At 40.4% G+C, this 24,124-nt stretch overlaps 1 protein-coding gene across 1 annotated transcript in view; it reads right to left on the reverse strand.

Moving 5' to 3' along the window:
- The window catches only part of GLUD1 (glutamate dehydrogenase 1), a 40,892-nt gene that overhangs the window by 13,877 nt on the left and 2,891 nt on the right, over positions 1 to 24,124 (reverse strand). Inside the window, exons 2-5 of the mRNA XM_084796831.1 lie at positions 12,777 to 12,857; positions 10,837 to 10,892; positions 8,518 to 8,581; positions 3,961 to 4,055 (exon numbers count right to left, since the gene is read on the reverse strand). Coding sequence (XP_084652957.1) covers positions 3,961 to 4,055; positions 8,518 to 8,581; positions 10,837 to 10,892; positions 12,777 to 12,857 — 296 coding nt within the window. The remainder of the gene's footprint in view (positions 1 to 3,960; positions 4,056 to 8,517; positions 8,582 to 10,836; positions 10,893 to 12,776; positions 12,858 to 24,124) is intronic.

Below are 24,124 nucleotides of genomic sequence, written 5' to 3' on the forward strand. Positions count from 1 at the left end.
TCGCACTTGGATCGAGAGGCTGAGGCAGGAGGATCTTTGCCATCAAGGCTATCCTGCTCTACACAGTGAGCTCCAGGCCTGCCAAGGCTGCACAGGAAAACCTTGCCTCATTCAAATAAAGAAAGAACTTTAAAAAGATGACATTTAAAAGATTTTTTTTTTTTTTTTAGTTTTTCGAGACAGGGTTTCTCTGTGTTATCTTGGATGTCCTGGACTCCATTTGTAGGTCAGTGATCCACTTGCCTCTGCCTCCTGAGTGCTGGGATTACAGGCATGTGCCACCATGCCAGGGTGAAAAGAAAAATTTAAATGGTGTTCACAGGTAAGATGCAGAAGCCTGTACCTTTGGTAGCACCAACAAATCTGTAAAATGGATAGAGGGGTGATTCCACTCTTACCACCTACCTTTTTATCTTCTTTCAATTAAGGCTGTGCATGTCTTTGTGTTTACAAAGAGGCATAGTTAGTAAAATAGGTTCTTTGGGGCCTGGACAGATGGCTCAGTTGGTAAAGCACTTGGTGTGTAAGCATGAATTTCCCTAGGGCTTTCTGGCTGCCTGGCCAGTGTTGCCAAAGCAGTGAGCTCCATGTCCGGCACGACTTTGCCTTAAAAAATAAAGAGGAGGGCTAGAGAGATGGCTCAGTAGTTAAGAACATTGTCTGGTCTTCCAAAGGTCCTGAGTTCAATTCCCAGTGTCCACATGATGGCTCACAACCATCTATAGTGAGATCTGGTGCCTTCTTCTGGCCTGCTAGTATACATGCAGGCAGAACACTGTATACTTAATAAATAAATAAATCTTTTCAAAAATGAGGAGATCTACAGTGGAAGACAATGTTGACCTTGGGGGACACACACACACACACACACACACACACACACACTGGGGAACATGGGTTTGGGAGGGTTTCCTTTCTGAAGTACTGCACACTATAAATATAGCAAGCAGAACTTTGTGGAATAGACACATTCACTGATAACTAAACAGAAGAAATGACGCAGTATAATCACACCTAGAAGATCAACAGAAGATGAAGGATAATTTTTAATCAGTTTCAAAAGCATGCTGCTAAGTGAAGTTATCTATTGCAATGAAGTGATCAACTCCCTATCACATCCCTACTCAGAAGTCACCAGACCTTTACTCCTCTTATTTAAACATTTTTTTTAAAACAGACAGAACTTAGAATTGTATTAGTTGTACAGTTACCAACAAAAGAATGAAAGCAAGTTTGAAAATTAGGCAGTTTAGTAAAGACCTTAGAATTAGTTTTCCCACAGTTCTTTCATGAATAATTAACACCATGAACACAGAAATGCAAAACTGGTGCCAAATGGTTCTAAATTGTGGAAATGCAAATGCTGGGGCTGAAGGAAATACTGTGTGAGGTCAGGCCTGATGCCAACTGACTCCCCAGCATACCTAGTGGCCTGGGAACCCAGGAGCATGGGGTCATGTCCTGCAACACCACACGGCCAGCAGAGTGACATGGTGAGTAAAGATAGCTTCTGGGTCTTTAGATTTTCTCAGTTAAAAACGGAAAGACTCTTACCAGCTCTATCCCAGGTTTATTTGGCAAGCCTCATAAAACTTCATGCTGCCACGACTGTGAAGGAGCTATGAGCAACAGTGCACTGTCTAGCAGCCTGCACTGGTCAGCAAAGGCCAGCTCCCAGCTCAAGAGCAAGAGAGCACAACTAGTACTTTCTTAACATTAAAAGGCAGCATGCAAGCCAGGTGTGACAATGAAGGCTGAGATTCAGCTGTGACAAACTCAATTCTTTGGGAGCCTGAAGCAGGATAGCTCTAAGTTTCAGTCCAAACTGGGCTACATAGCAAGATTCTGTTTCTTAAAAAAAAAAAAAAAAAAAAAAAAAAGATAATGAAGGCGGAACGGGAATCTGACTCTTACACTGTTGCACTGTATTTCATAGATGGTGGCACACTTTTTAAACTTACTAAGGGCTGTGGATTGTTCTAAGTACATTATTTAATAGTCTTATAAAGAAGATATCATTGTTTCCTTACATATGAGGAAGTAAGGCTGAGACTCCCAGTTCATGAAGTGGTGTGTGAAGGAGGCGGGACTAGAACCCAGATGGCCGGCCTGTGCTCCAAGCCAGTGTTCAGGAAACATGCTTCTCCTCCGAAGCCTAGCTTCCCATTAGGGACAGCCCTGGAACTCCCCTGTCCCCCTCAACCGCCCCAGCCTTTTACTCCCTGAAGGGCTGTATTTCTCTTGCATGGTCTGCCTTGCACACCAATGAGTCTGAGGCTCACATCCAGTTAACAGTCAGACAACAACAAAAACCTCCTTTCCCAGGCAGCAGTTACCTTTTTCTTCTCTCCAGCGTCTCTTTACTTGATGACCTACTTCCCTCTTTGCATCCCCACTGCCGTCTGGGATCCTCTGTCTAGCCCTCAATAGTTCCATCTCCTGCTGTGCACAGAGTGAAGCACTAATTGTAAGCTCTTCATGGCTTCCCCAGTTTCAGGACAAAGCTTCAAGTCCTGGCTGTCCTCAATAGGCCGTGATCTGGCAGGAGCCCTTCAGTCTTCTGGACCATTCTCCTCTCCCACTGACTGGTTCTAACACCCACCTCCCTGCCTGTGAAGCTGTCTTCAGTACTTTAGGACTTTCTAGATACTTCTTTTTGCCTCTCCTCTTCCCCCGACATGAACCTTCACCTTTCAGAGCTCAAAACATTTCTAAAGGTCTTTAGAGCCTCCTTCCAAAGGCTCCGGTTAGGCCTCGCTATCTAAAGGTCTTTAGAGCCTCCTTCCAAAGGCTCCAGTTAGGCCTCGCTACCTTTTCTTAGCTCTGAAACAGCTTCCATATCTATGCCAGTTGTATCATGCACCTGATTTCTACTCAGTGTAAATGAATTTTTTTCTTTCTTTGGTTTTTTGAGACAGGGTTTCTCTGTGTAGTTCTGGCTGTTCTGGAACTCTCTGAAGATCAGGCAGCCCTTGAACTTACAGATCTACCTGTACAGAGTGCTGGGATTAAAGGAAGGCACTACCCTGGCTCTAAAATCCCCTTCCTAACCTAGCCGTCCAACTTCACGTTCTTGTGTTCACTCTCACCCACCGCGCTCAAGCAAGCAAACAAGCTGGGCATGCGTTAATCCCAGAACCTTGGAGGCAGAGGCAGGCAGAGCTCTGTGAGTTCAAGGATAACCAGGATTACACTGAGAAACCTTGTCTTGAAAAACAAAACAAAAAAGCCACTTCTCTTCTTAGTTTATGGATGTTTTATTTCCCGGGTTCCACAGCTTTCAGAAATGGTTGAAGTTGTTCTCTACAGGCCTGGGTTCCCGAGCCGTGAAGATGAGGCTGGTGTCACATGGATGGCTACTCTTCCTGAAGGGGAGGTCACAGCAAAGTCTCTTTGCTATCAAGTAAAACCCACTCTAGGGCTCGACATTTGTTGCGGTTCACTTACCTCTTCAAGCATCACCTTTACACATGTATGTCTTACCTGCAATCTCAGCTGTTTCTCTTCTCTTAGCCCCCAAATCTCCAGATGTTGAAATTCAACCATATTTTCAAGGTCCAGCCCAAATATGCCTTCAAAAGACCTTCTTCCAGAACCCACAACTCTACATCATCACACTATTCCCATATCGTAGCTCATGTGCCTGAGCTCCTCTTTAAGTTAAAGCACTTTGGAGGGAGAAGCAGACTGAATGAACCATCTCTAGTGTCTTAGCAACTGAGCTGCTTGGGAAGGGTCTGGGTTCAGTGCCCAGTATAGGGCAGCATGGAAGCAGAAACCCAGTTCGCGCTCACTATGCTTACAGTTTCAGAAGAGAGAGAGGGCAAGGTAATGTGCACATCAAATTTATGACTAAAAGTGAGATGAACCCAGTGATTACCAACTTCTCATTAAATCAGATGAACTGTTACTTCTTATGGACAGCGATGCAGGACGCCTCAGGTTTCAGTGGATACTCACATAGTGCCCTATGGTGCTGGCATAGGTGTCAGCGATCCAGGACATCTCCCGCTCACCCGTGCTCATGTCTGGGGCAGGCACATCAATGCCAGGACCTGGGAGCACAGGGAAAGGGCAGTGCGCCAGTTTTTAAGATAAACTTATCCCAAACATAAAGATGCTTGCAATTCTCTAAGAGAACAATGTCACTGTGGCTAGAAAACTTTAGATCTCATTTTGGTAACAAACTGAAGTCATAAAAATACTCATTAAATATCTCTTCTCTATGAAACGTGTATATACAATGTTATGTTGCTATTTCTTTTGCTGAAATTTATTCTGTTGTATTTGGATGTTGCCTACAGACAACAGATATAAGTTATCCTGGGACTTCAGGGTATGGCACCTGCAAATGTGTGGCCTCTCAATTTTAGTTCCCTAAACAGTAATTAGAGATAATGTAGCATTTTACCTGCTACAACAGGATCATTCTGGTTACTGAGTAGAAAAGGGGGAAGTGACACTGCTAAAGGAAGTGTTTTATAAAGTCTGTGATACTTTCACTCAATGAACACTTCTGTTTGACTTATTAGCCAATGGTTGCTGTATATAATGTTCTCAGGCTCAGCTTTTAGTTCACTTTGTAATTACAAAGCAAGTACGAGAATAGCAATGGCTTCTGGGTAATAACAGCACCATTGCTGTTTCTAACATCACTGGATATGGTGAACTTACTGAGCAACACATTCAGTGATGTGTCTCCAACTGTAAAGGGAGAATTATGTTGAAAACCAAGAGATTAAAAACAATTATTTAAGATGCCAAATAAGTAAGATATGGTACAGCCACACAAAGTACTAACTAGCCATTAAAACATAGAGTCAATGGCTTGGAATTATCATAAAATCTACCATGTGGAAAAAGGCAGGTTTCATATAGGCACATATGTTCCCATTTATACAAAATTCTATGCTCTCTTCCTTCCCTCCTCATTTCCCCGCACATGCATATCTATAAATAAATAAGTGTGTGTGTGTGTGTGTGTGTGTGTGTGTGTGTGTGTGTGTAGTAAGATAGGTCTCAATACCTTGTTTACTATATTCTGGGATTTTAGTATTGTAACTTTCTACAATACACTGTTGGAGTTGTATCATATATTATTTTCATAAAAATAACTTAAAATGCTCAAATAGTGTTTGAGTTGTAGTATACATTATTTCACAAAAATAACTTAAAAATGCTCAAATTATTAAGTCCATCCATAAATAAAACTTTTAACTTTTAGTCAACAAAATAAGTATATCTTTTTTGCTTTCTAAACAAATTGTGATATATTGGAAACAAGATTGGCACAAGAAAACTTTTAAGTCAAGGTCCAAGGGTCCAAGATTTATCTCCCCCTCTCCCCTGCCTCTGCGCCCCCCTTCTGTCACTCCATACCCTTGTTTCTGTTTTTAGGCATCTTTAAATCTCAGGGTGTCTAGCCTCCATAACCTGATTACCACACAGAACTTCGATCTGAAGGGTTGACATTCTGGCCTCATCGCTGATGAAAGGTTCTACTTGTCTACTTTGCTTACTTTCTATTTCTTGAGTGAAATACTCGGGCTACAGGTCAGTATAATTTTGTTTAACTATATTTCTTTCCTAAGCTACAAATGCTTCAAATAAAAATATGAATTGGTAAGTCTGAGGTAAGTAAGTTTGTCAATCAAAAGACATTGAAAAAACATGAAGACACAACTGTTGACTGATAAGCTTGCATTTTACAAGTTTTACAAGGGGAGCAAGGGGCTAGAGAGATGGCTCAGTGGTTAAGAGCACTGCCTGCTCTTCAAAAGGACCCAGGTTCAATTCCCAGCAACCACATGGCAGCTAATAACTGTCTATAACTCTGAGATCTGACACCCTCACACCAACACACATAAGTTAAAATTAAATAAATAATATTAAAATAAACAAACAAACAAACAAACAAAAAACAAGGGGAGCAAGGAGAAAGTCCACTAAAAAATTAGTCTAGACTTGCACTAACCAAAGACAAAAAAATAGTAAACATCGAACTCCTACTCTGATCTACTCAACGGACAGGACATTCTCCACAGTTATGTGGAGAGTGGGGACTGACTTTGACATGAGCTCTGGTGCCCCATATTTGATCACCTCCCTTTGATGGGGAGGCCTGGTGGACTCAAAGAGAGTAAGCAGGCTACCAAGATGAGACTTGATAGCCTATGACCATATAGTGGGGGAGGAGGTCCCCCTCGGTTATAGGGGAGGGGAACAGGGTGAAAGTGGGAGGGAGGGAGGAATGGGAGGATACAAGTGATGGGATAACAATTGAGTTGTAATCTGAATAAATTAATAAAATAAAAAAAATTAGCCTAGACATGCTAAGGTAAGACAGATTTCCTAGTAAGTTTATGAATTTCCTGCCTCAGAAAGTATCAATCTATGGGGATGTACAGATCACAAGTAATTCCTGTACTACAAATTCATCCTTAAATCCACTTTGTTTGAAAATAATAAGATTCTAACAGAACATGAACATAAGGGAAGAGCTGAAATCAGGGTAATTTTGGTGTATGGAGACATGAGGAGTAAGGAACCTACAGGGCAAAGAGCCAGTTGATAGGATCCATCTAAACACACACAAAGAATGAACATTTCCAAGCTTTTCCATGGATCTTAAGAGGAAGGAGCATTTTCCAATTTGTTCTGAGAGGCTGGTATTACTTTATTACCAAGTCTGGACAAAGAATAATCATAAAGCAAGAAAACAAAAGTTTAAGTTCATACTGTGCAGGAATAAATAGTCATAATGGTCTTCACATGTTAAATTTCATTATTTCCTTTTGTGCAGGGACAACACACTGTATTAAATACATAACATCTTACCCATGTGGATTTGACTATAGAAACTATTAAGTATGCCAACCAAAGCAAAATAAAAAACGACTCAACAGCCAACCCCCCCATAAATCAATATTCTTTATAATAGCATCAAAAAGACTATGCAGTTGTCTCATTAGACAACTCATTGAGACGTATGAGGCAGTGTTTAAGGAAATAAGAGGCTCAATAAGTAGAAAGATGACCATGTTCATGGATTAGAAGGCTTAATTTGGTAAATATGGCAACTCCCCACCAAGTGATCTCCATATCCAACTCAATTCCTATCAAAATATTAGTTTTCCTCCTCTACCCCGACCCCACAGAATCTGACAAGATAACCCTAAACTCACAAAGTTACTTCAGACTCAAGTCTGAGTGATACTGGAGGAAGGGAAGTGAGAAGACAACAGCTAAACTTGGAAAGTTTGCCCTCTACAAGCAAAGGGGCCAGATTACTCATATGTAAGGTTTGCCTTTTTTCAGAGTACCAGTGAGTCACTCTTTACCTTTTAGAACTGTCAAGATTTACAACTAAGCTGGAAAAAACTCTAGATGGCAATACATATGACTGATGGAATCTAAAAAACTCAAGGCTGTTAAAATGTAGTTAAGATTTTAGGCTAAGAGCAAACATGCTACTTAAATAACCACAAAGGTCATCACCAGGTTGGAATATGATTTCAATTCACCATCTTGCAATCAGACAGCATCCCTGCAGGCATGACGAGGTGCTCATTAACATCTGTTAGCAAAATGTTCCTGTGCAATCAGGCACAAGTGAAACTCACAGTAGTGTTCATATGAGGAATGTCAAGAACCCTAATGACTTTAGACCAAATCTTGTAACATCTTAGCTTTTCCTATAGTCACTCCTGTATTAATTCCTTTATTTCATACTTTGTTTCCTAAAAATAGGGCAAGTTTCAATATATAGCTTAATTTCATAGGAACTTGTCACTTGTGGAAGAAACATGGAGGTAAAACAAGGGTAGGAAAGCAGAGTTAAGAGTATGGTTGTGCCCAACCCCATTTCAGCCAGCTTTCCTTTGTTTTACATCTTATTGAGTAACCTTACTTGTTTTATTTAAATAAACCAGAAGCCTTATAGACGAAGACAAACTGCTTAGAAATCAAAGAGTAACGTGTATGTCACAGAGTATTCATATCTCACAAAGAATATATCAACACAAATGAGGCAATAAATAATACCAAGCAAACAGAAGTCCCCGTAGAAATGAGCATGCTTCACAAAAGCTCCTCTAACTACTCCTAAGACAGTGAATAGCGCTGTGAGTATGTTCCATCAGCCTCACTGTTGCCCCCAGCAGCTTGAAGGAACAGCTAATGCATATTAAAAACCACTAGCTTCATAAGACATCAGATTTTTTCACATGTTAAAAATACTGTTATGAATCCAGTATTTAGTGGTCATGTCCTTTTTCATGTTTCAGAAAAGAACGGGAACAAGGCAGGAGAGACCGCGCCGTAGCATCCTTGCCCTACACGCCAGTGAGAACCCGAACCTGCCTATTGGAGATAGGCGAAGGCAGGCTAAGGTGTCTATGCGCTCTCTACAATGAAACTTGGCTTCTAGAAGGCAAAGGACAACGATATTCAGGTACTTTATAAAATTTTTTTTTAGGTGTTTCCAGTTTACATAGAAACACATAGGGCAATACATACCAATAAAACCCTTCTTTGCCAGCTCCATAGTAAACCTTCGTGTAATCTTCTCTAATTCATTATCCTATAGAGAGAAAACAAAACAAACCTAAAACAATGAAAAACATTTTTGATATAAAAATCAAATGGAAAGAGGATTTTTATCATGTTTTCTATGTAAAGGACATTGTCACATTCCCTCATAAACTCCTCAGTACAACCAAACAGTTCTATTTCCTTTTTGAGTCATGGTCTTACTATGTAGTAGTCTAGGCAGTCCTTGAACTTACTATGCATCTCAGACTGGTTAAGAAAACTAGTGGTCAATAATCCCAGTATGAAAAAAAATTTGTTTGTTTGTTTTTCAAGACAGGGTTTCTCTTTGTAGCCCTGGATGTCCTAGAACTTACACTGAATACCAGGCTGTCCTTGAACACAGAGATCCACCCACTTCTTCCTTCCAAGTGGTGGGCTTAAAGGCATGCACCACCACCATCTGGAGAAAAAATGATTTTAAAAGGCCTGCTTGGACTATAGAGAATCCAAGGCAACCTTATGAAGCCCTGTCTCAGAATAAAAAGTAAAGAGAAGGATGGGGAGACATAGCTTAGTAGAACATTTGCTTAGCACGTGAGGAGTAGGGCCTGGGCTCAATTTTCAATTCTGTGTGTGTGTGTGTGTGTGTGTGTGCGCGCACATGGAGGGAGAAGAAGACATGACTGAATTGTTTTTTGAGAGTCTTACTATGTAGCATTGGCTGGCCTTGAACTTGCTATATGGTCTAGATTGACTGGAACTCAAGAAATGCATCTATATCTGCCAGGTGTGGTATCTGCAATTCCATCATTGGGAGACTGAGGCAGAAGAAGCTAGAGATAAATATAGGCTATACAGGTACAGGCTATATAGGGAAACTTTGCCTAAAATGTATGTACGTACGTACGTACGTACATACGTATGTATGTATGTATATGTATATGTATATATGTAAAGCACAGCACGAGAATGCATCCTACAATCCTAGTACCTGGAAAGTAAAGAAAAAAGCCATCCTAGGGTATATATAGTAAGCCAGGGCTTTGAAGTGATAAATCTCTCCTCCTTAAGTTTCTATCTCACACACACACACACACACACACACACACACACACACACACACTCACTCACTCACACACACACACACTCACACACACACAAAACAATTAAATCTATACAGACCCTGAGGTGGTCCCCAGAGACTCACGCGTTTGAATGCTTGGCCCATGGGAAGTGGCACTATTAGGAGGTGTGGCCTTGTTGGAGGGAGTGTGTCACTATACGGGTGGGTTTTGAGGTTTCATATGCTCAAACTAGGCCCAGAGTGGCACAGTCTCCTTCTGTTGCCTATGGATCCAGATGTAGAACTCTCAGCTCCTTTTCCAGTACCATGTCTGCCTGCACGCTGCCATGCTTCCCACCATGATGATAATGGACTAAACCTCTGTGAGCCAGCCTCAGTTAAACGTTTTCCTTTATAAGAATTGCTGTGGCCATGGTGTCTCTTCACAGTAATAAAATCTAAGATAGATCCCATGGGTCATGCCTGCACATTTATTTAAATGTTAAGTTTTAATATGGATGTAATGGCTCGTGCCTGTAATCCCAGGTCTCAGGAGGACTGAAGAGAATTTGCAGTCAATCTGGACTATATAGTGAGTCCCTGTCTCAAAAACAACAAAATCACATGCAAAAAGGTGAAACAGAGTTGGTGTTTAATATAGATGTTTAATATAGGCATGAGGGTTAATAGAAAGGCAGTAAAAAAAAAAGACTTCTTAGAGAGTTATAGAAACAAATAAGACACACCCAAGTGTGGGTGATAGGATGTTCAAGGAACATCAAAAGGTGGATTTCAGACAGAATAAAACCAGTTAGCCACTGCAGCAACCAGCTTTAGTTAACTTGAACTACTAAAAGAATAAACATGATTTTTTTACCCTATTAGTTATTTGTTGCTAGAACAAAACCTCCACATTAGAACTTCAGATCAAAATCTTATTTTCTAGAGCTTAGTATGTATGTAGATCAGGCTGGCCTTGAACTCAGAGATCTGCCTGCCTCTACTACCTGAGTGCTGAGATTAAAGGTGTGTGCCATCATTAATATTAAAGTACTAATTACTCATTAATCAAATAAGAAAAAGACATAGATGGCAAACAAGTACATATGGCATTGAGTAGCTAATTTATGTAGTTATTTGTTTTCCTAGTTCTTCAGGAAAGCAATGGAAACCATTACTCTCACTGGCACAAGGAACACAGGCCCTCCCTATGTGTGTACAAACACAAGCTGGATACTCACTGTATAGTTCTTGGGATTGATCTTAACACCTGCTTTAGCACCTCCAAATGGCACATCTGAAAGAGAAAATGGAAAGATGTTTTTCCATATAAAGTTTAAAAATTATAAAACCAGAAAGCATTGCCCAATACAGAGAGAGCAACTCTCATTGTTTCTTGCATTTCATATTTTTAAATTTACATATACACAATTAGACATCTTGAGGATGGGATCCAACCCTAGACAAGAAATTTTTTACATTTTATTTTATTAATTTATTCATATTACATCTCAATGGTTATCCCATCCCCTGTATCCTCCCATTCCTCCCTCCCTCTCATTTTCCCCTTACTCCCCTCCCCTATGACTGTGACTGAGGGGGACTTCCTAGACAAGAATTTTATGCTTCTTATTAACGCAGTCTACAGGTAATGGTGTAGAGCATTTTATTGTTGCCTATGTTTTGCTTTTGTTTGCTTATTTGTTTTTCAAGATAGGGTTTCTCTGTGTAGTGCTGGATATCCTAGAATTCTCTCTGTAAACCAGAATGGTCTCAAACTCAGAGATCCATGTCTCCAGAGTGCTGGGATGTAAGGTGTGCGCCACCACCGCCCGCCCGGGCCTGACGCTCATCGCGTAAGGTCAGGTATGGAGCTTTCTACTAGGGAATCATCTTGGTGTTCATAGTTTCAGATTCTGAAGCATTTCAAATTAGCAAATTAGGAATGCTCAACATTTACTACAAAAATATAAGACTTTTTATTCTAGAAAATTGCAAGGAAAAAAAAATTCCAGTACTGAAGCTGTAGCTTAGTTGGTAAAGTTCCCACCTAGCATGCACAATGCCCTGGGTTCAATTCCCAGCATCACCAGAAAACAGATGTTAAACTTGAAATGAAATCTTACCAAACAGTTATTATAATGCCAGCCAGGTATTAATTACATTTCATCAGTACTCTACTACTTCTAAGAGAATACTGTATTTACTTTCCTTCTACTATGATTTGACACCTCTACCCCCACGCCAAGACAGAGTTTCTCTGTGTAGCCTTGGCTAGATTTACTTTGTAGACCAGGCTGGCCTCTAACTCACAGAGATCCACCTGCCTCTGCCTCCCAAAGTGCTGCGATTACAGGTTTGTGCCACCATACCTGGCTTGACTTGATCTTATTTATAGACTATGGATAAGCATTTAAAACAAAGATTTATGCTTAAAGAAAATCCACTTAGCTTCTATAAAAACTTTACTGTTAAGTTTGGAAATGATGACAAACTTACTTCTTTAATCAACATGTTCTCCTTGGTGATATATATTCCGTTACATATGGTACACATACAATCTGCAGTGATATACAACTGTACATGCAAATACATAAAAGAATGAAACCTGCCTACACTCCCAATAGCATCTGAAGAGATTCTAAATAGCAAAATCTGTGTTATAATTCAGAAACGGAGACTAGTATGAACTCAAATTTAGAATTAAAAAGAAAGAAAATAAAAAGACTAAGCCAGGTTTGGTGACACACACCTTTAATTCCAGCATTTGGAGGGCAGAGGCAGGAAGATCTCTCAATTCAATGCCAGACTGGTCTACATAGAGGGTTCCAGGCCAGCTAGGGCTAAATAGTGGAGACTCTATCTCAACAAACAAACAAACAAACAAATCCATTTAAAAAAGCAAAACCAGGACTATTAAATATTTTCATAGCATACTAAAAGTAACCTTGGGGCCAATGAGTTGGCTCAGCAGGACAGAACTTACAAGTTTGACAACCTGAGTTTGATTCTGGGAACTCAAGTAAAGGAAGTAGAGGAGAATCATCTCTACAATGTTGCCTCTGAATTGCACACACATATCATTATAAACATAGTAATAAAAAGTAACTTAAAAAAGTAACCGTGTACATAAACTCTTTCCTCAAAGAGTTATTAGGTATCAGCAAAGAGGACCACTTACCGACCACGGCACACTTGTACGTCATTAAGGAGGCCAGTGCCTTCACTTCATCCACACTCACTTCAGTGCTGTAACGGATTCCTAGTGATATTTTCATTGGAAAAAAAAAAGAAGGGGGAAGAAAAAGTTATATTTAGAACAAACTTCCGGTAAGTTAATGAATAGCTATAAATTGAAAAATGCCTGAACCATTTATACTTTACAGCCAAGCTATTTCTATAAATACTTGAAATATATTTTATTTACTTTAAGTTGTTTGAGACAGGGTTTCTCTGCGTAGCCCTGGCTATCCTGGATCTCACAGAGATTTACCTGCATCTGCCTCCCGAGTGCTGGGATTAAGACTGTGCCACCACACCTGGCTGTAGGACACCATAAAAAGGAAAAAAGAAAAGCTGCTAATTAGACACTCAAAATTAATTAATTTAATGTATTCTGATAGACAAGAGTGGTCATGAATCTTAGAAAAGATTCTCAGAAAGAAATTTAAAGGCAACTAAATCATCCTCTCTGCCTTAAGGAACTTATTGCTCAGTAGAAAAAAAACAGTAACTAGTTTCAGGAAGACAAAGGTTGTCTCCTTGGGTGAGAGGGTGAAGTGGGCAAAAAGTGTTTGCTGTGAAAGTCTGACAAATTGAGTTTGATCCCTGGAAGCCAAAGGTGAAAGAAGGGAACAGATTGTTGAAAGGTATTCTATGATCTTCACACATGTGTTGTGGCACAGTGTGACCACACTTAAGATACCATACACATAAAGAGTACAGTAAAAAATTTTAAAGTTATCTCCAGGGTGTGGAGAGATGGCTGAACAGTTGGACCTAGGCTTGGTTCCCAGGACTCTCATGGCAGCTAACAACTGCCTGCAACTCTGGTTCTAGGGGTTCAATTGTAGATGTGGTGCACAAACAGGAGATGTGGTAAATAAACAGGTAAAACATGCATGTGTGTTTGTGTGTGTGTGTTTGTGTGTATATCTGCTCGCGTATGTGCACGCACGCACACACACACACACACACATCTGAATATGATAAGAATAAAAGCTTAAAAATTATTTCTAATCAATGCCTTAAAAAACAAAACAAAAAACAAAACAAAAAGACCAAAACCCAAACCCAAACCCAAAACCAAACCTTAAGCTGTGTGGTCATACACGCCTTTAATCCCAGAATTTGGGGGCCAGAGGTGGGCAAATCTCTGAGTTCAAGGCCAGCCTGGTCTACAAATTGAGTCTAGGATAGCTAAGATTGTTATGCAGAGAAACCCTTTCTCCAAAAACCAAGCCAAACTAAAACAATCTCCTTCAATAAACCACAAACAGGACTTCCTATCCAGGCAAACAACCTCTTGACATCCTGAGTGCTGAGATTACAGGGAGGTTTACACTATTTCTCATGCTCCATTTCAGTTCTGGCTTATTGATTTTCCTTTTACTCCGTGGTCTGGGTGATTTGGAAACAGTGATCTCAAATGAACAGTCACCAGGTTTGATAAATTCAATCTCATTACCAGACGTGTAATTCTAGCATTCTGGAAGCTGAGGCAGGAGGATTGGCACAAGTTTGAGGCCAACTTGGGCTATAGAGCAAGTTCTAGGTCAGTATGGACTATACAGTGAGAACCTATAAACCCCAGATGTATCCTTATATATCATGAAAGGACTAAAAGAGACTACTATGAAGCATCAAGTCCTAAGCCAGGCATGGTAAAGCACGTAGGCAATCCTGGCACCCCAGCCTCAAGGAGAAATAGCTGCCATGAATTTGAGTGCAGCCTGGGCTAGTCAGTGAGTTTAAGGTCAACCTAGGATACCTATCTCAAATGAAACAAAGCAAAACTTTCTGAAAGGTAATCCATGAAAATAAAAGTTCGCAAAGAAGACGAAACAGTTTTTATAACAAAATTTTGCTTAAATGCTAAATGTATTTTTTCAAATTGCTGAAACAACTATAAAATATTAGTGAAAACTATGCCAAAGCAAGAAACTCATCTTAGTGCCTGTCCAGGTGACTAGTCTACAGCACCTGGAGAGTGCTAATACTGTCCTTCACTGGGGTAAAGGCTGTTGAACTTTTTGCACAGGGCTCTACACTGTTAAGTCAACTCCAGTGTCAACTGACACTGATTACCACCATCACAAGCAAGTACAAAGCAGCACAGCATAGCAATTTATAGGCAGAATCTTGTTGCATGGTTTAGGCTAGCCTTGAACTCCTTACCCTCCTGCCTCCACTTTCCAAGTGCAGGGATTAGGCTTGAAGCAGTCTATTTTAAAAAAATTATTTATTATTTTATGTCCATTGGTGCTCTTCATGTGTGTATGTCTGTGTAAGGGTGTCAGATCTTGGGGTCATAGACAGTTGTGAGTTGCCATGTGGGTGCTGGGAATTGAACCTGGGTCCTTTGGAAGAGGATTCAGTACTCTTAACTGCTGAGCCATCTTTCTAGCCCCTGAAGCAATTTACTTTTTAAAGGGAGTCTATTTTGACAGAAAGCTGAATGTACACATTAATTACCCTAGCTTATTACTTTTCAAAATAATCTGGTAGAAGTGTTAAAATAAGCAACCAAGAAATTTTGTTGCTTGTGGCTGTGCTTTTCTACAATCCCAAAATTTAAGAGAAGGATTTGCAGCTAGTCAGGATTAGTGATTTCCAGGCCAGTATGAACAATACAGGGAGATCTGTTTCCAAAACTAAGGGCCTAGGGTAGAGCAATTGCTTAGCACTCAAAAATAAATAAGTGCTGTGTTTGATGCCCAGAACTGCAAAAATGAAACAACAACAACAACAACAACAAAGGCATGCCAGTGAGATGGCTTAGCAGGTAACAATGCTTGCCACTAAGAATAATTACTTGCTTTTAAGTACAGTGTGAGCCACGGGACTCACATGATAGTAGATAATTGATGCATGTGCTGTGGTACCCAACATACACAAACCAATCAATCAATCAAAATAAATAAAATAATTATTACTCCTTCTCTTACATATATCACCTAAAATTATTAATGTGTTATTTACATTTTATTACAAAAATCTTGGAAGGATAACAGCAAGAAATTTAGAGTCTATCAGTACATATTTCTGCTGAGGATCTATAAGCTTCATGTTAAAAAATAGTGGGGTGGTGGTGGCACAAGCCTTTAATGCCAGGATTCAGGAGACAAAGGCAGGCAGATCTGAGTTCAAGGACAGCCTGGTTTAAAGTGAGTTCTAGGACAGTTAGGGCTACACAGTTGAACCCTGTCTCAAAAAATAAAACAAAGCAAAATAAAAACCAAAACATGTTTCCAATAGGTGGAACCCAGCCATTTTTGTTTATTAAGTGAAGAAAAATTTCCCCAGCTACACCCTTGTGGAATTATTTAGTCACACCACAGGCATTATTCTGTAGACTATGAACTAATGAGAAACTTATTTAAAGAAATTATTTAGCCAGGGCTGTTACACAGAAAAACCCTGTCTCGAAAAACCACCCCCACGCCTTCACCCCCCAACAATAACAACAACAACAACAACAAAAAAAAAAAAAAGAAAAAGAAAAAGAAAAAAGAAAAAAGAAAAAAGAAAAAAACAGAAAGAAAGAAAGAAAGAAAGAAAAGAAAGTTTTCTTGTAAACTTTCCAATTACTTAATAGTACACAGGTGCTTTTACTACGATTGGGCTAACAGGCACAGTAGTATATGGTTAAACTGTCATGAATAAATAACAAAAGATCTCAAAGTAAACCAGTGAGCAAAAGATAACCCACACTCCAGGAAAGCCAGTTATCCTTCCTCCAGGATCCAAAGACAGGCAAGGTCACTAACCTTGGAAATTCTTCACCACATTTGAATAGACATTTAAGATATTGCTGCTGGCATTACCTGTTTGGTTTGGGGCAGCAATATAGCAGGTTTAGTAGATTAGCACTAAGAGGTGTGGGTGGATATAGAAGATTTTAACAAAAAAGCAGGGCCAATGGCCGCCTGATCGAGAATGGCTAATGCGTGGATTACAGAACTGTGGACTACAGAATGGGTGTTATCAGGAGGGATGTCAAATCTAGGGCCATGTTCTACTCTGCTGACAAAAACAAACAAACAAACAAATAAACAAAACACCAAAACTCTATGCTCCAGTCCACAGAAAACAACAAATACCACCATGATGATGTTCATATATATCAATTATGAGAAAACTAGAAGGAGGGCAGAGTCTTAGTCAAGGATACTGCTGTGACAGAACACCATCACCATAAAGAACGTAGGGAGGAAAGAGTTTATTTCAGATTATAGTTCCTCACTGCTGTCTATCAAAAGACATCAGGGCAGGAACTCAAACAGGGAACGAGCCTTTGTGTAGAAGCTGATGCAGAGGCCATGAAGGAGTGCTGCTAACTGGCTTGCTCAGCCAGCTTTCTTACAGCATTCAGGAGCACCAGCCCAGGAGTGACACTGCACACAGTGAACTGTATCAATTGCTAATCAAGAAAGCGCACCACAGGCTTGCCTGCAGGACAATCGGGTGGGGGTTTTTCTCAACTGAGGTTTGCTTTTCCAAAATTACTCTAGCTCATGTCAAGTTAGCCTAAAACTAGCCAGCACAGGCAGAGACAAAATGAAAAGCTTACTACCACAGGAAACATTTTAGACAATTTATCCTTGAAAAGATAATGTAAGACTTCCACATTTATTATTAATGAAATGCAAGAGATACATGCAAACTACATATGGTACAAAAACTAGTCTAGCCTTTACTATTAAAAACACATTTTTAGCCGGGCAGTGGTGGTATACGCTTTAATCCCAGCACTTGGGAGGCAGAGGCAGAGGCAGGCGGATTGCTGTGAGTTCGAGGCCAATCTGGTCTACAAAGTGAGTCCAGGACAGCCAAGGCTACACAGAGAAACTCTGTCTCGAAAAACCAAAAAACAAAACAAAACAAAACAAAACAAAACAAACTTCAACAAAACAAAACTAACAAAAAGCACATTTTTGTTATTTCACGTGTATGAGTGTTTTGCTGGTATGTATGTTTGTTTGTGGGTCAGGTGCATGCCTGGTGCCTGTAGAGCACAAAAAAGGGTGTCAGATCTGAACTAGAGTCACAGGTGGTTCTGAGCTTCTGTGTGGGTGCTGGGAATTGAACCTGGGTCCTCTGTCAGAAAGAGCACCATGTGCTCTCAAGCCCCAAGCCCTCTTCCAGCCCCACTAGCCTGCATTTTATTACCACATGATTGTCGCATGGTGACTGACTGGTGGACTCTAGTCCAGGCTGGCCACAGCTGCCTGTGCTGGGACTGTAGTCAGGCACCATCACATCTAGCTGGTTAGCATCAAACCTGTGTGGATGGAAGTGTGACTAAGTCATTGTCAAAGGAAGAAACATGTGCTAGGCACGGCAGTGCACCCTGTAATCCCAGCATTCACGGAGGCAGAGGCAGGCAGATCTCTGAGTTCCAGGCCAGCCTGGCCTACAAAAGTGAGTCTAACACAGCCAAGGCTACACAGAGAAAACTGTCTCGAAAAATAAAAACAACAACAACAACAAGCCCAAAAAGGAATCTGTAAAAGCACACATCGGCCAGAGCAGATAGATGGTTAAGTCAGTACTTAGGAAACTGAGGCAGAAGGACCAGTCCAAGTCCAATGCCAGGCTGGACAACATAGCAGCATCCAGTTATAGAGTGGGAACGCATCCCCAAGTAACAAAAACCAGAGCCAGAAAGATGGTTTAGCAGCAAAGACCTTTGTAGCCAAAAGTGCCAGCCCTGGGATCAACTTGAAAAAGAGGAGTAAATTCTTGTAAGTTGTCCGCTGCCTTCCACGCACATGCCTCAACCCCCACAAAGTAAAGAAATGGAAAACAAAATAAACCCCACAAAACATAAAAACCAAACCAAGCCAAATCTCCTAACCCTTCAAAACTAGCTGGGATTGCCATAGTGATAGAGAAAAACAAACTTAAAGCTTAAAAAAAAAAAAAGACCAAGTAAAAACCACAACTGACAGCTTGACATTTTCTTCCTTTTTCTAGCTGACTCAAAAGCAAACACACACTCACGTAACTCCTTAGCTACCTTCCTCTTGTATGGTGAATCAGTAACTAAACATTTGTGGAAACTAAAACTTTTAAAAAATTCCTTGAACTGGTCTCCTTAACGGGGCATGGTTCATCCCCTAGGTCAATTCCTGTAATCTAAACTATGTAGTTCATAAACAGGAGTCCTAGGCTGTGACCGTGGCTAGCGATGGAGTGCTCTCTCAAGGCTTCATCACTAGAAAAAGAGACAAGAAGAGAGAAGGGAAAGGAGGAAGAAAGCCAATGCACTTACTGGGCAGTGCAAGGAGCTGCTGAAGAAGGCAGGGAACAGGGGTTTGTCTAAGAGCTGCTAACCCACTGCTGTAGGTGTTCATGTAGCCACTTGGAGGAGACACACTTATGCTTCTTGGAAGGGAAATAAAGTTTAGCTTCTTCATTAAAAATTTAAATTATATCTTACATATGAATGCCTCTCTTTTTAAAAAATTACAATTTAAGTCACTTGATTAGCACGCATGACTAGCCTTTTCCTTTGGGAGTGGGCATTTTCAGTGACTTAAATCTGCATCTTGAGAATGAGGTAACACACTTATTTACATCTTCGCAAATAATCTTTATGCAGAATAACTATCAACAATGTAACTGTCTTTATGCTTAAAGCTTGCCTTATTACTCAAACAGATGGGAGATTATGCATTAAAAAGGGGATTTGTTAAATTTTTAAATAAAAAAAATCTTAAATATTCTTTTCTTCTGATAGTTACACTTCCATCCCCAACAGGTTTGATGCTAAACAGGTTTGATGACAGTTAGGTATGATGGTGCATGAGTGCAATCCCAGCACAGGATCCCAGCAACTGATACCTCTGACCTACAGATGAAGTTGGGTAACATTTAACAAAAGGCAACAGTAGCTATCTTAACTTTTTAGGAGAAGGCTCACAGGATGGAGGGGATAAAAGCTCAGCTATCTAGTTTCAATAGGTCTTCAGAGAATGAGAGCAGAATTACTATTGAGAAAAAGGAGGCAACTGATCACAAAAACAACTGTCAAGCGGGGGCAATACATGCCTGAGCTTTACCCATCATCATTTTACATAAGACAGCTTTAAAAAAAATTAAAACCCCTTTTTTAAAGAGAATCATTTTAATTAATTAATGTCTGTATGTGTTTGTATGTGCATGAGCCACAGCATGTGTATGGAGGTCAGAGGACAATCTGGAGCTAGCTCTCTCCTACCCTGCAGATTCAAGGGATGGAAATCAGGGCATCAGGCTTGGCAGCAAACACATTTAACTGATGAATTTTGCTAACCCCAATTCTCTGTACTGAGGTATGTCCTAAAAAAGTTAGTAGATGATCAAAAGTATGCAATATGATACATTAAATACTATGTATTTTCTATTCATATATATTATATATCTGTATAAACTATTACTTTTCAATTAAAAAAGCACTTCAGAGCTGGGCATGGTGGCATAGGCCTGTAATCCCAGCATTCTGTGAGTTCGAGGCCAGCCTCATCTACATAAGGAGTCCAGGACAGCCAAGGCTACACAGAGAAACCCTGTCTCAAAAAACCAACCAACCAACCAACCAAATAAATAAATAGTCAATCAATCACTTCATTTTTTTTTTTTTTTAATAAATTTTAGTATAGGCTTTTGTCTGCCTGCATGTCTGTGCACTAAGTGCATGTCTGTTGCCCATTGAGGCCAGAAGAGGGCACTGGATCATCTGGAATTGGCATTACAGGCAGTTTTGAGCAGCTGTGTGCTGAGAATAGAACCAGGTTCCTCTGAAAGAGCAAGTGCCCTTAATGGTAGAGTCATCTCCTGAGCTTTATTTAGTTTTATTCTTTAGAGACTGTGGCTCTGCAGTCTTAGCTGGCCTTGGCCTTCCTCTTGCTTCAGCCTCCTAATTGGTGGGATTGTAGGTATGAGCCATCACATTTGGCAAAGAAAACACTTACTTTGTGGCTGCTCTCTGGCATATCTAAATTGCCAGCACCATCCCAAAGCATAGGCAGTGTGGACATGTTAAGACAAAGGCATGGCCTAGTGGACGTAGGTTATCATGAGATTTATGTCACTTCCCAGAGTGGTACACCAGTTAAGATCATTAGTGGCCTTTCCCTGGTATTTTCTATTTAGACTATGGTTGAATAGCTTTACAGGTGGGGGCTACTGTTGCCCTAGTTTGTCCCTACTATTATTATTTTTTCCAACCAATCTCTTAGACTGAAAACTTGGTGGTTATCTTTGATCTTTCCCATTTCCATCCCATATATACTCTTTGAGGAATATCATTGTTCCTTCAAAATATTTTAGTTTACCTCATTTCCTTCTCATACTATTATCACCTGTAACTGTCATTCTCAGTTTTGATGCTGCCTGGTTTTCTGTATATCCATTAGGTTTATCATTACCCATTCAACAAAGCTTTTTGAAAAGGGAAGACTTTCTATCCATCAGTTTTGACATCTAATGTATGGACTTTTTGGGTTCTCTGCCGACACAAAGTGGGCATCCCTACTTTAATTCACATCCAACACTAACCATCTATAGCTCAGACCACACAGGTTAAATAAAGGCTCAATAATCTCACAAGACCACCATTCTTCAGACACTAGCTACAAGTACCGGGTTTGACTTGGATACACACCGAGGGTTTCCACAGGCCCTTCCTCAGGTTCAGTGATATGCCACCAGCCTTACAGAACTCAAATATCTTACATATAACTAAGGAGTTTCCTCCCGTTCTAGAAGCAAAGACATACCATCCTGGAAGCTCTCCGAACCTCCCATTATCATATCACTTTTTTCTTTTTGAGGACAAGGTGATCACTATGTAGCCTTGGCTGGCCTGGAAAAATCTAAAGACCAGCCCAGCCTTAAACTAAGAGTTCTTCCTGCTTCTGCCCTCAATATCTGTAACATTAGTGGATAAAAACTGATTTTTATCAGGAATTTAAATTATTAGAGTGGTAAATACAATTTCTTCCTGTTGTAAGTCAAAAAGCTCATCTTTTCAGTTCTTTTATGTACACATTAATCATTACCTGTTTTTCTGGAGCTTTGTGTGCTGGTGCTTAGTTTCTGAACTGTGACTTGCCAGTTTTTATTTTACACAGTGTACTCTGTATGAGTGACCTGTAACTAGTGAAGTGACTTGCATATGTAAAGAATGGGAGAAAAAAATCTGTAGCATACACCACCTCAGGTTTCAGAGCTCTTCATTTGTTAGCCCAACAGGACTGGGGACACACAGCTTTTATGAAATGACATGTCTGTATAAAGGCAAACAACTCTGCATTTAACTAAAAGTATTACAAATACCATCTCTCAGCTGAGTGCTAAAGAACACATAAATCATATGGTTCATAAGACTGGTTAAATTCTGTATTCTATTTTGTAGCAGCAGATGCAGACACAGCAATGCTTTCAAAATATTAGAAGGTCACCATCTATATTTAAATGATGATTTGAGGAAGTTCTAATATGGAAGAAAGAACTGTTGATGGGAAACCTGACTTAAAGTAAGATCAAGACACTGGAGGGAATTTAAAGACAAAGAAAAGTGATTCAACATTGCTGAACCTTTCTCCTAAACCATTTTTATTTTAATATTTCATTTTATGTGTATGAATGTGTACTACATGATGCCTGAGGAGATAAGAAGTAGGCATCAGGAGCTTGTGTGGTGGCACAAGCCTGTGATCCCAGCACTCGGGAAGCAGAGGCAGACGGATCTCCATTACTTCGAGGGCAGGCTGGTCTACAAAAAGAGTTCCAGGACAGCCAGAGTTATCACAGAGAAACCCTATCCCGAAAAAATCAAAACAAACAAAAAAACCACCAAAACCCCCCAAACAAACCTTTATGCTAAAGCTGTTTATAGAACAATCTGCTGAGAAAGTTGTTCCCGTTCAGAATGTGAAGCTTCAGGAGAGATGCAAATGGAGTGGTGAGTGCAGGCACCCACCTAAAAAGATGGATCTACCTTAGCAAACAACTGATGGCAGATGTCCTAGAACAGCCTCATGTCCAGCAGGAACAATCTACAGTGTTTTACAGCATACCAGAGCCTTTGAACAAGTCTTCTCAAATCAGTTATTACAATACCATCTTTATTGCAAAATAGATTTTTTGGTTTTTTTGAGACAGGATCTATCTATGTAGTCCAGGCTGGCCATGACCTTCAGATCTTCCTCCATTGTCTCCTTAGTGCTGGGGATTACAGAATTATAGGTGAATATTGCCATACGTGGCTACGGACTGAATCCAGGCCTTGAGTGTGCTAGGCAAGTCTTCTGTAAATCCTCACCAGAGGCAAATCTGGTAGCCTCAGTTAAGTAAGACTTGGACGAAGAAAATCACAAAACCAGGCTTATTAAATATTTACTTGGAATAAGTACTCACCAGGACTCACAGGTCTTTAAACTGTCTCTTTTCATTACAGCTTAACTATGCTTCAATATAGGCTTTGTTTTTGTTTTTTGAGACAAGGTCTTACTGAGTTGCTCAGGCTAGACATTAACTCACAATTCTCCTGGCTCAGCCCTCAGAGCTAGGATTGCAGCAAGTAGTCCCCAGGCCTGGTTCACCCTTGAGGACTTTATTTTAGGAAACTCAGGTGTAAGGTCGGTGTGGAGTAAAGATTAGATAGAGAAAGCTGAAGGCTGGGAAAAGGATGGAAAGGAACAGATGCTGTTTCCCTTAATAAACACCGGGAGATCTGAGCATAAGGGCACCGGCCTGTATCTCCAGCAAGCTGGAGACTGAGGCAGGAGGACCAAAAACAAAATCCCCAAACACCATGAGAGAGAAGACAGTTCACTTGAGGGGATGGTGGAAGTAGTGTGAAAATGTTAAGGCAGACAGTGGCTGCACACACCTTAATCGCAGCACGTGGGGAGACAGAGGCAAGAGGATCTCTGTGAGTTTGTGATCAGCCTGGCTTGCAAAGTGAATCCTAGGACAGCCAAGGTTACAAAGAGAAACCTTGTCTTAAAAAACTAAAGCAAAGCAAACTCTCCCTGACCCTCCCCCCAAAAACTTTGTTTATTTGAGAGACATGGTCTCCTATATCGCCTAGACTCCTATCAAACTCCCGGGTTCTAATGATCCCTATGCCCCTGTCTCCTGAGTAGCTGGGAAAACAGATGCATACTAAACACTTTAGTTATCAAGAAAGCTTTAGATGGGGCTGGAGAGATGGCTCAGAGGTTAAGAGCCTTGGCTGCTCTTCCAAAGGTCCTGAGTTCAATTCCCAGCAACCACATGGTGGCTCACAACCATCTATAATGAGGTCTGATGCCTTCT

The sequence above is a fragment of the Acomys minous genome (genome assembly GCF_964271855.1).
Source record: "Acomys minous genome assembly, chromosome: 9".
Classification (NCBI taxonomy): domain Eukaryota; kingdom Metazoa; phylum Chordata; class Mammalia; order Rodentia; family Muridae; genus Acomys; species Acomys minous.